The 12,489-nt window shown below is 40.4% G+C and overlaps 1 protein-coding gene across 1 annotated transcript in view; it reads left to right on the forward strand.

Moving 5' to 3' along the window:
• Positions 1 to 12,489, forward strand: part of galnt18b (UDP-N-acetyl-alpha-D-galactosamine:polypeptide N-acetylgalactosaminyltransferase 18b) — a 317,312-nt gene that overhangs the window by 164,449 nt on the left and 140,374 nt on the right. The window contains exon 3 of the mRNA XM_060940841.1: positions 10,583 to 10,749. Coding sequence (XP_060796824.1) covers positions 10,583 to 10,749 — 167 coding nt within the window. The remainder of the gene's footprint in view (positions 1 to 10,582; positions 10,750 to 12,489) is intronic.

The following is a 12,489-nucleotide window of genomic DNA, read 5'->3' on the forward strand; positions in this document are numbered from 1 at the left end:
ACAGTACCTGGTATTCCTAGGCAGTCTCCCACTCAAGTACTAACCAGGCCCAACCTGTATGTGGCGCATCGGGCGGCGCCGATCTCCGTTTCCATAGCCCTCGGCCTCTCGCCTATTACATAGCTAGGGTTACAGTGGGGGGCTAGTCCTCTGGTAACCACGAGAGTTTAACTCCCCGTGCACATCTGTATTGCAGTGTGCCTTGCCAGATGGCGGTAGGTACCATTTTTATGATGGTCTTTGGTATGACCCGACTGTGAATAGAACTCACGATCTCCCGATCGAGAGGCGGACACGCTACCACTAGGCCACTAGTCGGTGTGTCCAAATATACATGGACCTAACTCTACGTGTGAGCAGACTTCTCCCAGACCTGCCATACATGTGCAGTGGCCACTCACAATAACACCATCCTGCTCGCATATGATCCGCACATCGAGTGGTTTGTTGCTGAGCCGTTGAGAGTGTAACACCTTTATGATTATAAACATGGAGATTAGACTGGGACACGGGTATATAATACTGAATGTCATTAATTATTTATATTACTATTACAGTATTCCTAGACCCTGGTACTATTTGTATTACTATAAGTTCTTATTTTTGTTCAAACAGGATTATGTTTCGTTTCAACATCGACAATAGCGATATGCAAATGAGATCTATTCTGAAAAGTCAATGTATGGTACGCACCTGTGAAGAAATAACAAAACGCTTTTCACGCATATGAACTAGCACATTCCGTACCCATCCTGAGGAGAAATATCTGTAAGCTTCTAGTGACTTGTAGGCTTTGTGACTGACCACTGTAACCCCCTGGCGTGTTGATTAGATAGTGATATACATCGGGGTAACTTACAGTGGCAGCCATTGAATTTGTTCCACGTTTCCGTGACTGGCCCTCAGCAGGCCCTTGGCCGTCCCCTGACTGGTTCGTGACTGTCTGCCGATTGGTCCATGCAGATAATTTATCCCTCACAATGACGTAGTCAATGCAGTCCTGTCTGGTGACGCCCCTAAGCAGCTTGTGTGAAAACCAGCTGCTATCCCTCATTTTTCCATGGGGAGGAGCAGTGATTGTCCGTTTCACAAAGCAGGTTTATCAAACGCTGAGAACAGCTGATTTCAGTTAGTTATTTCAACCCGGAGGACTTTCACCAGGAGTTAAAAAGCCATAAGATTTTAATGCGCTCATACAGCGAGTTTGAATATGTTTATATATAATTGAAATAAAAGATAGATTGATTGATTGAAGTGCGCATGCTCTCTACATAAACACTGTCTAGTGCAGCATAGGCATAAATAAATAAATAAATAAATACAGCCTCCGCTACTGTCTAGTCCCAGGGAGGCTCGGCGTAGGCCACTGATGAAACTATTTGGCTGTCCTACTACTAGGCAACTACTTGTCTACTACTAATACTAGGCCTTTTGTAGTAGTAGTAATAATGATTTTTGCCTACTGAAAGGTGATCAGGTGAAAAGTTGAAGCCGCAGCAAGACCTTTGCTATTAAGCCTTTTGTAGGTTAAGAGCAATTCCAGCGTTATGGACGTGACACTTGAACTCAAAATGGCAACAAATGACCCAGTGCATGTTTTATTGTCTCCCAGTATTTAAACAGGTGTTGCATATTTTAAGGCTGTACCATACTGGAGAAGTGATAGAGCAAGAACAATTCCCATAGTACATCTAGGGCATGCCAGAAAATGCCAATAAAAGATGCGTTATGGATGTGACAGAAAAAGTATCACTTTTCTTGGGTGACTGTACGTTTTTATCAAACTCTATGAAATTGTAAACCTAATGTCGAAATGGAGATATCCATTTGATAGAGGGGTCCAAGGTGAATATTAAAAAATCTTTGTTTAAAATATTTTGTATTTCATGCAGAGTTTCGGAAGGAAAAGTCAGCGTTATGGATGTGACGAAATTCCGTTATGGATGTGACGCGTCTGAAATAGACATGGCGTATGTTTAGAAAATCAGCAATTTAACCACCATAACCCTTTGAAAAACTCTCTAAATATCAGCTAAAACTATCAAAGTTCTTAAATAATACTTAGGATGGCTATTGTTTTGCTGTTTTGTGGATTGTAGCATACATTTCTGTGGCTTGTGGCAATAATATAGAATTGTACATGATCAAAGTTGATTTTAGCTTGGGTTTTACATTATAAGAAAGAAAGACTGACATATTAAGGCGAAGGGAACAATTATTGTGACAAATTGGTTCAACTTATTCACATCTGTAAAATACAGGCTTAGGTGATATCTCTGGGAGTGGTTTTGATGTATTACATGTTGCTTTATTTTTGCATGGTGAGGTTGACATTTACATGGAATTGGCCTTAAACAGGCTTCGGCAGACAATGTTCTGGAAAGGCTGTGTTTTTCTTCGGTTTGATTAGCCTACAATTTAATCTTTAAACATTATGGTTTCAGCAGTTCGCTTAAACATTGGAGGCTGCAGAGTCGGGCTGCAAGATTTCCCGACACTTGTTTAAGATGACAAACTTCATAGTAAGGAGAAAATAATTCCACAGTATTTACTGCCTCGCCAGTCTCAAAATTAATAGTGAAGGAGCAACGTGAATTAAGTCCCAAAAAAACATCTCGTAGGCCTATATTTTACATTTTCAAAAAAGTCCGGAATTGGAAGTTGGTCAGTGGAGTGTAATGAAGTGTCTCATTCACTAAGCACAAAAGGTCGGAAAACAGTGGAGAAAACAGCGATTGCTTAAATAGGCTACTAATGGTTTACATTAGTAATTTAATGTATGTGACAAATAAGTTCATTGATTAAATAGATAAAGAAGCCAATACTCCGAAGCTCAAAATTCAGGAAAGTGGCTCCGGTGTCGCAAGTGCACAAGAACAGTTATTTGAAAGTTAACCTAATGAATTGGTGCGTACGCGCGTGCGATTTCATGAAGAACCGGGACAATTGGCATTCGGTGAAAGATTCACACCTATGACTCATTATATTCGCGCGCGCCCTCTCGCCCACTGCTGCTTCGTTTTCCTGATTTACACACGTGTCTGAAGATGGAGTTTTCAGAAATCTCCACTCTGCCCAGAGTTTGCGAAAGTAGCTGTTTTCAGTGACTGAAACCTCCGTATAGGTGTGAATGAGGGGTGCAACCGAATAAATAAATATGCGTCTTTTTTATCCGGCTACATGTTGGCTATCACTGCGCAAAGCCTCTAATGTTGAAATGGTAGTAATATTTGTTAAAATAATAGTAGGCTAATTTCCACATTAATCGGTAAAATGGCACAAGGGATGTGATGGGGGGATGGCCGTTTTATAAGGGGAATGATTTGAGATTTTTATTTCAGAAGGGGGATGCCTCCCCCTACACCCCCCCCCCCCCCCCCCCCCCCCAACTCGAGTACTGCGTATAAGGCCACCGGATAAAGGCCCTTCGATTTCCATCACTAGAGCGCATCAAATTACTTTCGGTTTTGCCAGCATGGACGCGCTTCTTTTAAATGAAAGCACAGATGTGTCAGACATCGACAAAACGGTAAAGAATAAGTGGAGATGGGCTTGGCGAAATGAAATGGGCGATAATGGCAAGCCATTTAGTTCATGGTGCAAAAAGATGAAAATGGCAGGTGTGTGCTTTTGTGTAGTTTTCCATAAAAAAAAGTCTATGGAAGCAATGGCAAAAAACTACTTTGGCTTCACTGCGAAGAAGCAGAAAAAGTGAACTTTCACTTTACTTTTCTTGCAAGTTCTTTCTGTTCCACTCTTTTGAAAACACGGTTCAAGTTCGACTGCACTTGCACTTTTCTCTTAACCACTGTTGTGCATTACTAAAGTATTGTTGAAATAAATTTGCACTTTGCGCTGAAAACTTGATGTTTTCATGAACTCCAACTGAATGTCGCCTCCTCAAACGCTTGGCTTGCGCGTGCCCTCTCTCGCGGTAGCTTACTGTATGCTCAGTTTCAGCAAAGCTACGTGGAATGGCATTTCTAATTCCAATGTTAAATAGAAGTAATGTCCACATTTATTGATAAAATTGCTCAAGGGAAGGGAGGGGGGAAGCCCGTTTTAAAGGGGGGATGATTTTGACCACTTTTTTATTCCAGGGGGGATGGCATCCCCCCCATCCCCCCTCAACTCGAGTACAGATTACTAGGGCTGTAACGATATGCGAATCGAAATCGCGATACGCAGAGCCACGATCCGTATCGCGATACAAGAAGGCAGAATCGCGGTACACCCTTTCAAACTTCTCCTCAGCCCAAAAACAGAGGCGCTTCCAAACTTCAATTTATGAATACTTTACTTTTTATTTAAATTACATTTTAAACTTACTTAAATTACTTTTATTTTTTTATATCTATTAGTAAGTCGTTTTTTCGCCGACCTGCGACAATCTTCTGCGAGTCACGCAACGTCCACACTCGCCACTGGCAGAGCATTCATTTCTTTTAAGCGGTCGCCATTCTGGTTGCGACGCGGGGAGCGAATCTGTAAACAAGCAGCTCATTGGCTGGCTAGGTGTGCCACAAGCCAATCACAATCACTTGACCGGAAAGGCATGCAGTGTTGCCAGATTGGGCGGGTTTAGGTGCTTTTTGGCTGGTTTTGAACATATTTTGGGGTGGAAAACGTTAGCAATATCTGGCAACACTGAAGGCATGTCTGCTTGGGCGGAAGCCTTCTGCGGCAGTTACATTTTGACACGCGGGCAATGTTTCACCATAAAAATTCCGTAATTTCCATCTGTTTTCCGCGATCACAGAAAATCATTGGCCCTATGAGAGTGAGACAGTTAGAGAGCCACCCCCCCCCCCCCCCCCCCCCAAAAAAAAATCTTAACGGATTTACACGATTTGGAAAAATGACTTTTTCAGAACCGAAAAAAACAGAGCTTCCGGCTCAACAGTATTATTTTGAGAAATAAAACAGTCTTTGGATATACATTTGTTCATTTTTGCATACATATTACTCATTCTCTGCAGTGGTCTGAATTATTTGTTATTAAATAGTTAATGTAAGTAAGTAAATGTTAAGTCAAATTTACTACTTTAAAATATTTTTAAAAAAATCGTGGGCGTATCGAATCGTGGGTCAAAAATCGCGATACGAATCGAATCGTGAGTTGGGTGTATCGTTACAGCCCTACAGATTACTATTATATTGAGATAATAATAATTAAGAGATCATCAGCTTAACATTAACAGCTTAATATATTAAATGAATAGGATGTATGAATAAATTACTTGATCTATACATGCACATGCAATTTTTCTGTTTCATAGATGCAGAGATGATGATGGACTGTCGCTGAGGATCATGGGAAGGCTAATGTAGCGTGGGGAATAGAGAAAATCAATAATCGTAAATTAGAGTTATTATTTTGTTTTGGTTTCCCTGTTTATTATTTGTTCTGTTTTGAGTTGGAAAAAGGAAAACAAACACCAATCCCTCATTTTTTGGTCATACAGAAAAACAGGAAAACGAAATATTGAGGTTTTTTTTTTTTTCAGATTGAATGCAATACTTGAATGATCGGATGATACAAGGACCTACATGTAAGACTAAAAAGTGCACAGTGCTTCATTGCAAGAGTCTTTTTTTTTTAAATATTTATTTTTGAGCGAGTAAACCCAAGGCAAGAATCGAACCATGTTTCAGGAGTTACCGGTACAGGACATGTGCAGTAACCACCAGACTACCAAGACCCGCAGTTTCGTCTGCTCCTGCACTGAAAAAGTAACCTACCGTATAGAATTTACCCAATAAATCTGAGGTAACAATTTGCATTGACTTGTTTGGGGTAGATTTAATTCCATATATTGAGTATAAAATAACTGAAATAAAAAGCTATGAAATACTTAAATTGGGTAAAATTTACCTCACATTTATGTATCTATTCTACAGCTACAGTACTTTCTCACTGAAATCGGGAAGTGCAGTACAAAAGCTTCACACATCATTTCAAGATTTTTTTTTTATGAGAGAAGCGCCATCTAATGTCGACACCGTGGAATCGAATGAATGGGCGTGTTTAGAATTAAAATAGGGGAGGAAGGGGGGTCTGAGCCATTCATGGCAGCCCCCTGGCGTTCAGCTGGGAACTGCACGGCAGTCGCATGGCGTGCGGTTGGAACGGGAAAAATTCAATTGCTGCTACTGTACGTCTGGCAGCTCATTACTTGAACAATCAAGCGCAGATTTGGTTTCACGCTTACTAATGATATATGGGTCGACCCCTAAGACAGCAATCTTATCTCTATAGCGATTTTTTGCTGTGACATCCAGGGATTCAGCATAAGTCGAGAGGCAGACTTGAGAAGACGACATCGCGACAGCGGGTATCACTTACAAACTTGCGAAAGCGTGATCCCCAATATGGCGGTGTAAACAGATAATCACGTGACCATGACGTCACATGCACAAGGTCTATAGAGAGCGTGCACGTGACGTCACGAGGTCACGTGATATTTGTTTATCTGCCATCTTGGACGGCATGGCCGCGCATAGAACTTAGACAAACACATTCTAATTATCAAGTGCGTGGGAGTAGATCTTTCGAGAATGGTTATATCTTGTTCAGCATTTGGTTGTACCAATAGACAGGGCCAAAAGGAGGGCCCGTCATTTTATAGATTCCCCGCAGACGAGGAGAGACGCTGTTTTTAGTCACTGCACACTTTATTGGACCATTGGGGTCTTTTCAAAATATTAGTTAGAACTTGCTGTATAATTGTAGTATACTGCACCACCTATCACCAAGTTGTGATAAAAAAAAAATATAACTGGTTTTCACATGGACGTGTAATATTAATGTTCTTAATAAAATATGTATACAAATGCATAACTTGTTTATAAAGTTCTTCCTATCAGATTGTGTAAAGTACTGAAAAAGAATATGTATGTTATTTTAGGCACATAGAGGTGCAAGAAAATATATTTTTTAATTTGTTTGAATATAGAAGCTGGACATATCTGTGACCCCTATACATTTATATCTGATATTGAATAATAATTCTGCACAGATAAAGATTGCGGTGATTTTGTGATTTTTTTTTTTTTCAGACAAAAACACATATTTACAACCCTGTCATTATCTGGAACTGAGTTTAGATTTCGAACATTCTTACAATAAAACGTCCCGCATAGTCTCTTTATGATAAACGTCTTAATGCCACTTACCCGTGAGGTTATCAAGTAGACATTCTTCTTCGGAACCTTCCAGAGGTATAGCTGGGATACCCGTCCCGCAACAAAATATTTATAAGCTTCCAGGCTCTTGTAAGCTTTGAGGGCTTTGCCAGTGTAACACGATTAACAAGAAAATTGTAAATGTCGTGGTAGGCCAGATCGGGCAAATCGCCGGCACCACAGCTCCGAATTTCCCTGAACGAGGATTGCGGCAAGTTGTACGGATCTGCAATCCGCAACCTGGAACACTTTTCCACGTAACGCTGCCTCACGTCACCTTCAAGATGCTGAACAAACTTAGACAAGTTATCGCGCGATGTAGATGGGGTATTTTCCGAATTTTCTTGGGGATTACTCCCTGGATCCATTACGCTCGTGCAAGGTAAACTATCCTGAAGCCGTCCAATATGGCGGAGTAAACACGGACAGGTCACGTGACTGCACATCCTCTATACAGGACACTCGGGTTCTTCTACTCTGATTTGCACAGACGTTCGATACGGTTGTGCACATCCAATTTTCTGGCAACAGTTTTAGAAAACAGAATCATATCCACTCAGAATCAAATATCATGTCCACTCACTGGCCATTTTAATAGGAACTTGTTCTTGATTCTAAGAGCCCTGTTCTTGGCTGCAGGATTGGAACCCAGTGTGTTCTTCTGTTTTCTGTTGCATGCTGAGATGCTTTTCTGCTCACCATGGTTGTAAAGAGTGATGATATGAGTTACTATACGAGTTCCTTCCTGGCAGCAAAGCTCAAACTGCTCAATCTGTCCATTTTCCTCTGAGCTTTCTCATCAACAAGGCGTTTGTTTCCGCCCACAGAACTGTCGCTCAGTCACTTGATGTTTTTTGATTGTCGCGCCATTCTGCGTAAACTCTCGAGAGTGTTGTTTGTGTGTGAAAACCCCAGGACATCAGCAGTTTCCAAAATACTCAGACCAGTCCATCTGGCTCAAACCAACACCCATGCCACAGTGACAGAAAGTCACACAAAAATTGAGATCACGATTTTTCCCATTCTGGTGTTTGAACATTGTGAACATGAACTGAAGCTCTTGATTTGTATCTGCATGATTTGACACATCGTGCTGCTGTCGACGGATCGGCTGATTTTGAGAACTGCATCATACAGACAGCAGGTGGACGTACGGGTGTTCCTAATAAAGTGGCCGGCGAATGCATGCATTTTAGCATATTGTTGTTACATTTAATTGCTGATCCGTAAATCTTAAAGGGGAACCGAAGTCAAATTTTTTATTATCAAAATTCTATTTCTCTCATTTTATTAAATATAGCCATTTTGTCGCTGCTGTAGCAAGTTGAGTGTTTGAAATATGCTCTGTAATATATCAGTCCATATGTCAAAGTGACGGCCGTAAACGAGATTCGCTGAGACCTGTGCGAGACATCGTAGGACGGAAGTAAAACGTACAGCGGAAATCAAAGCGACCGACATCCGCCAACGCTGTCAAAAGACGCGCGTGCCCTCTTTCGAATGCTGATGCAATCAAGCCGGAAGTTTTATTTGTTTGGCCATTATTAAAAAATGCTCTGTTTCCGGTCCACCGGCCGGGTGAGTGCCGTTTGTGCGGGTGAAATTTTTTTTTTAACGCCGGTTTTTCGACATTTTTTTTCGGGCTCGTAAATCTAAACTCGAACTTGACATTTACGCATTCCCAGGGCTTTCCACTGCCTTTTCCACAGGCTCATACTGCCTCCGCCGAGTGCACGCGCGCACACCGCATGTCGGGGCCGCGGATCCCCGGATCAACGAAGTCGGCGGGGAATTTGTGGTTATTATCGGTACAAACAGCGCGAATCACAACTTAAATGAGTGCGGTTCAGTTTGACATTATTGTCAGTCCGTTAGATAAACATTTAATTTTATTAAAATCAAAAATTAATATTTAGAGCCTGTGGGCTACAAAAATAGTCATTAAAGTAGCCGGCTGGACTTAATTGTGTGGCCGGCAGCCGGCGCTTGTGGAAAGCCCTGTCGAATCAGCTCTGCGCATGCGCCGTGCGGCACAAAAAAAATGGCAGCCACCATGAAGGAAGGAGATCCGGAGTTTTCAAACATTTGCTTAAGTGTGAAATCGCAAAATGGTATTCTAGCGAACAACAAAATAGTAAAGATTCAGAAAAACAAACCATTCAGTGATGATTTTAAGAGTGTAATTTCATCCGAACTAGGCCTAACGCTCGATTTAGAACTACAAAAAGTCCGTGTGTCGGACATTTTAAGTACCTTTGTAAAAGTTTTGCAAATGTTGCAGTCAGCATTTAAAATGCTAACTTAAAGTTTTTGTACAAGTTTCAGTTGATTAAACTGTCATATTTTATTAAATGTGTCTGCTTTTGTAATAAAAAAAAAGTACTGAAAGAAAAAGCAAACACAGCATTGCGATTTCTTATCCATCCATATATAATAAAAAAATAAAATAAAAAAATAAAATAAAATCCCTCCCTCCCGACTGAAAATTTTTTTGCTCACCCGGTGGACAGGAAACGGATTTTTTTTTAAGGATGGCCTTTTGATAGCGATCAGGAAAGTTTGAAAAAAGTAGGCAGTAATCGTCATTTAAACTCGTTTTTGTGCAATATTTCGTTTGGAAAACAGTTTTCAAAATGGCGGCGCTGACACCTGGCTGACACTTCTTCACGTTTCGAAGTCTCGCACAAGTCTCGTGAAGATCGCGCGGATAAGCGACGCCTGCCATGGACCAAACGAACTAAATTCAACACGGCTAAAATCCAAACGGGCCGATAAGTATAATATTTAATTGCGATTAGTTGCCGATACGAGTCACGATATAAGGTTACTAAAACCGAAAACGTCACTGAATAACACGTTAATTAAGAAATAAAGCAAGTTTAAAAATGACTTTAGTTCTCCTTTAAGTAGAATTTCAGAATCGCACGTATAACATAGGCACGCCTCTGTCTTATTTTAACTCCGCCCCTTTGTGTAAATCCACACATTTAACTGAACTTAAGACGAGAAAGTATGCCAAAAAAAAAAGCTCAAAAACACATTTTTGAGGTGTTGAAGTGTAGTGCTCTGCAGCTCCATAACCGACACCCTGCTGCTGTTTTGACAGTCCATAAGTGCGGGGTGTTAGCTTTGAATAGCAAAGCACTATTCTGCCACCTGTAATTACCGCATGTCTCTTTTTCACCGAGGCGCGAGAGAGTCGCTCTCATCTGGTTTTCTCATCATCGAACAGAAGAAAATGCGAGCGAATGTCACGGGTGTTAAGTTTCACAGCTCTCGCTGGGGCTTTGAACACCCTGAAACAAGTCGCATGCTGGTTTTTATTAAACGGTCGTTTGTAACCATGTCAGAAGACCGTGTCAGAAATGTCCTAATGAACGCCGCTTTCTTCATGCAGGTGTAAGAACATGTCGTACCCCTCGAACCTGCCGCAGGTCAGCATCGTGTTCATCTTCGTCAACGAGGCGCTGTCCGTCATCCTGCGCTCCGTCCACTCGGCCATGAACAAAACTCCCAGCCATCTGCTCAAAGAGATCATACTGGTGGATGATAACAGCAGCAGCGGTGAGTCTGGAGAAAAGAATTTACTTTTAATAGGATGGTGAATAAGTACACACAACACCAAGCACATGGATCACGAGACGTATTCAATATTAGGTATATCGGGTGAAAATTCAAACTCGATCCAAATTGCTTGAAACTGCTCTCATTGAATTCAGAATTGAAGGCAGAACAACATACTTTTTACAGCATTAAAATATCCGTTCTTGAGATATTACAAATCAAATATTGAAGAAACGGCTTAATTTTTATTAAACTGCCGTAATATTCTGTCTGAGGGTCACATGGTCCAAAATGGGCCTCATTAACCAATGAGATCAAATGTTTTTTCTTAACAACTTTTTTATTTTTCAAGATATTTACATGGAAATTGGTGGCACATAGATGGTTGTATACTGAACACAAAGTTTGAAAAATTATTAAAAACAAGTTGTGCAAATTAGTGTTTAATTAGTATTAATTATGCTAATTGGGTAAAAAAAGTTAAATTGGTGCTCCAATAAAAAAGTACCGTATTTTCCGGACTATACGTCGCTCCGGAGTTTAAGTCGCATCAGCCAAAAAATGCATTATGAAGACGAAAAAAACATATATACGTCGCACCGGACTATAAGTCGCACTTTTTTGAAGGGTTATTCTATCCATAGAATCTGTGATTGTATCTGATAAGCGGCGCGTGGTTACTGCGCGACTGCATTGTTTATTTAATAAACGAACAGCTGAGCAGTGATAACGCGCCCTTTGCCCTGCAAGTAGCCTAGTCTGATTATTTTAAATATCTACTACTATCTTTAATACTATCACTATCATTATTACTAATAGCCTATATTATTATTATAACTAATATTAGTAGCCTATTACTGATGCATTAATCAGCTTGCTTTTAGAATATTTTTACCGGTAGGGCTTATTATCGCCCCATGGCTCTTTCATCTGTGTTATTAAAGCTGTAGTCATCATCGAGGAGTGTCATTCTTCATTTTTGTCGAATTTTATTTCATCAAATCAGAGGTCAAGTAGGCTATAGGTATATCATCTCCAAAGACAGGTACGGTAGTAAAAACAACCGTCTAGTGAAAAAACCAACAACCGCTTTTAAATCCCCTACTTAAATCCTTAAAATGAGTCATTTAACTCATGTCTTGTGTGATCTGATCTGCAATGGTGAAATAAACCGGTTGTGATGAGTACAGTCTGTTATTTTAGAAGATAAATGTAATATATAATTTAATATATAGACTAATAAAAATTAATATTTTATAATATAATATCACGACATATTACTGTCTGTAACTGTTTGTCACTAAAGCGTTTTCTAAGATCATAATGTCTATTATTATTATTATTATTATTATTATTATTATTTTACACACACAATAAGCGCATGTGCGTAAAGTTATAGTAAACCATCCCCCGCCTTTTTTTTTTTTTTTTTGAGTTGCCGGACCCACCCACCTCCTGCGTTCTGGGACCTCCCACTTCACAAATTAAGCACTGCCTAAAATCATTACATAACTTATTTAAATAACTATAGGCCTGTCATTAATAATAAAACACAGGTCAATCAAGTTTATCAAGCTGATGATTTCACTCCAAATCAGCAAATCCATTGAATTCCTCATCCTCGGTGTCGCTTCTGAACAACTCTGCCTCCAGCGGCAGATGAAGCGCCGTTTCCTCTGCGTGGCTGTCGTCAGACTCAGCATCAGCTCCAGTTATTCCGCGGTGAAAAAAAAAAAACAT

The sequence above is a fragment of the Neoarius graeffei genome, chromosome 15, assembly GCF_027579695.1.
Source record: "Neoarius graeffei isolate fNeoGra1 chromosome 15, fNeoGra1.pri, whole genome shotgun sequence".
Classification (NCBI taxonomy): Eukaryota; Metazoa; Chordata; class Actinopteri; order Siluriformes; family Ariidae; genus Neoarius; species Neoarius graeffei.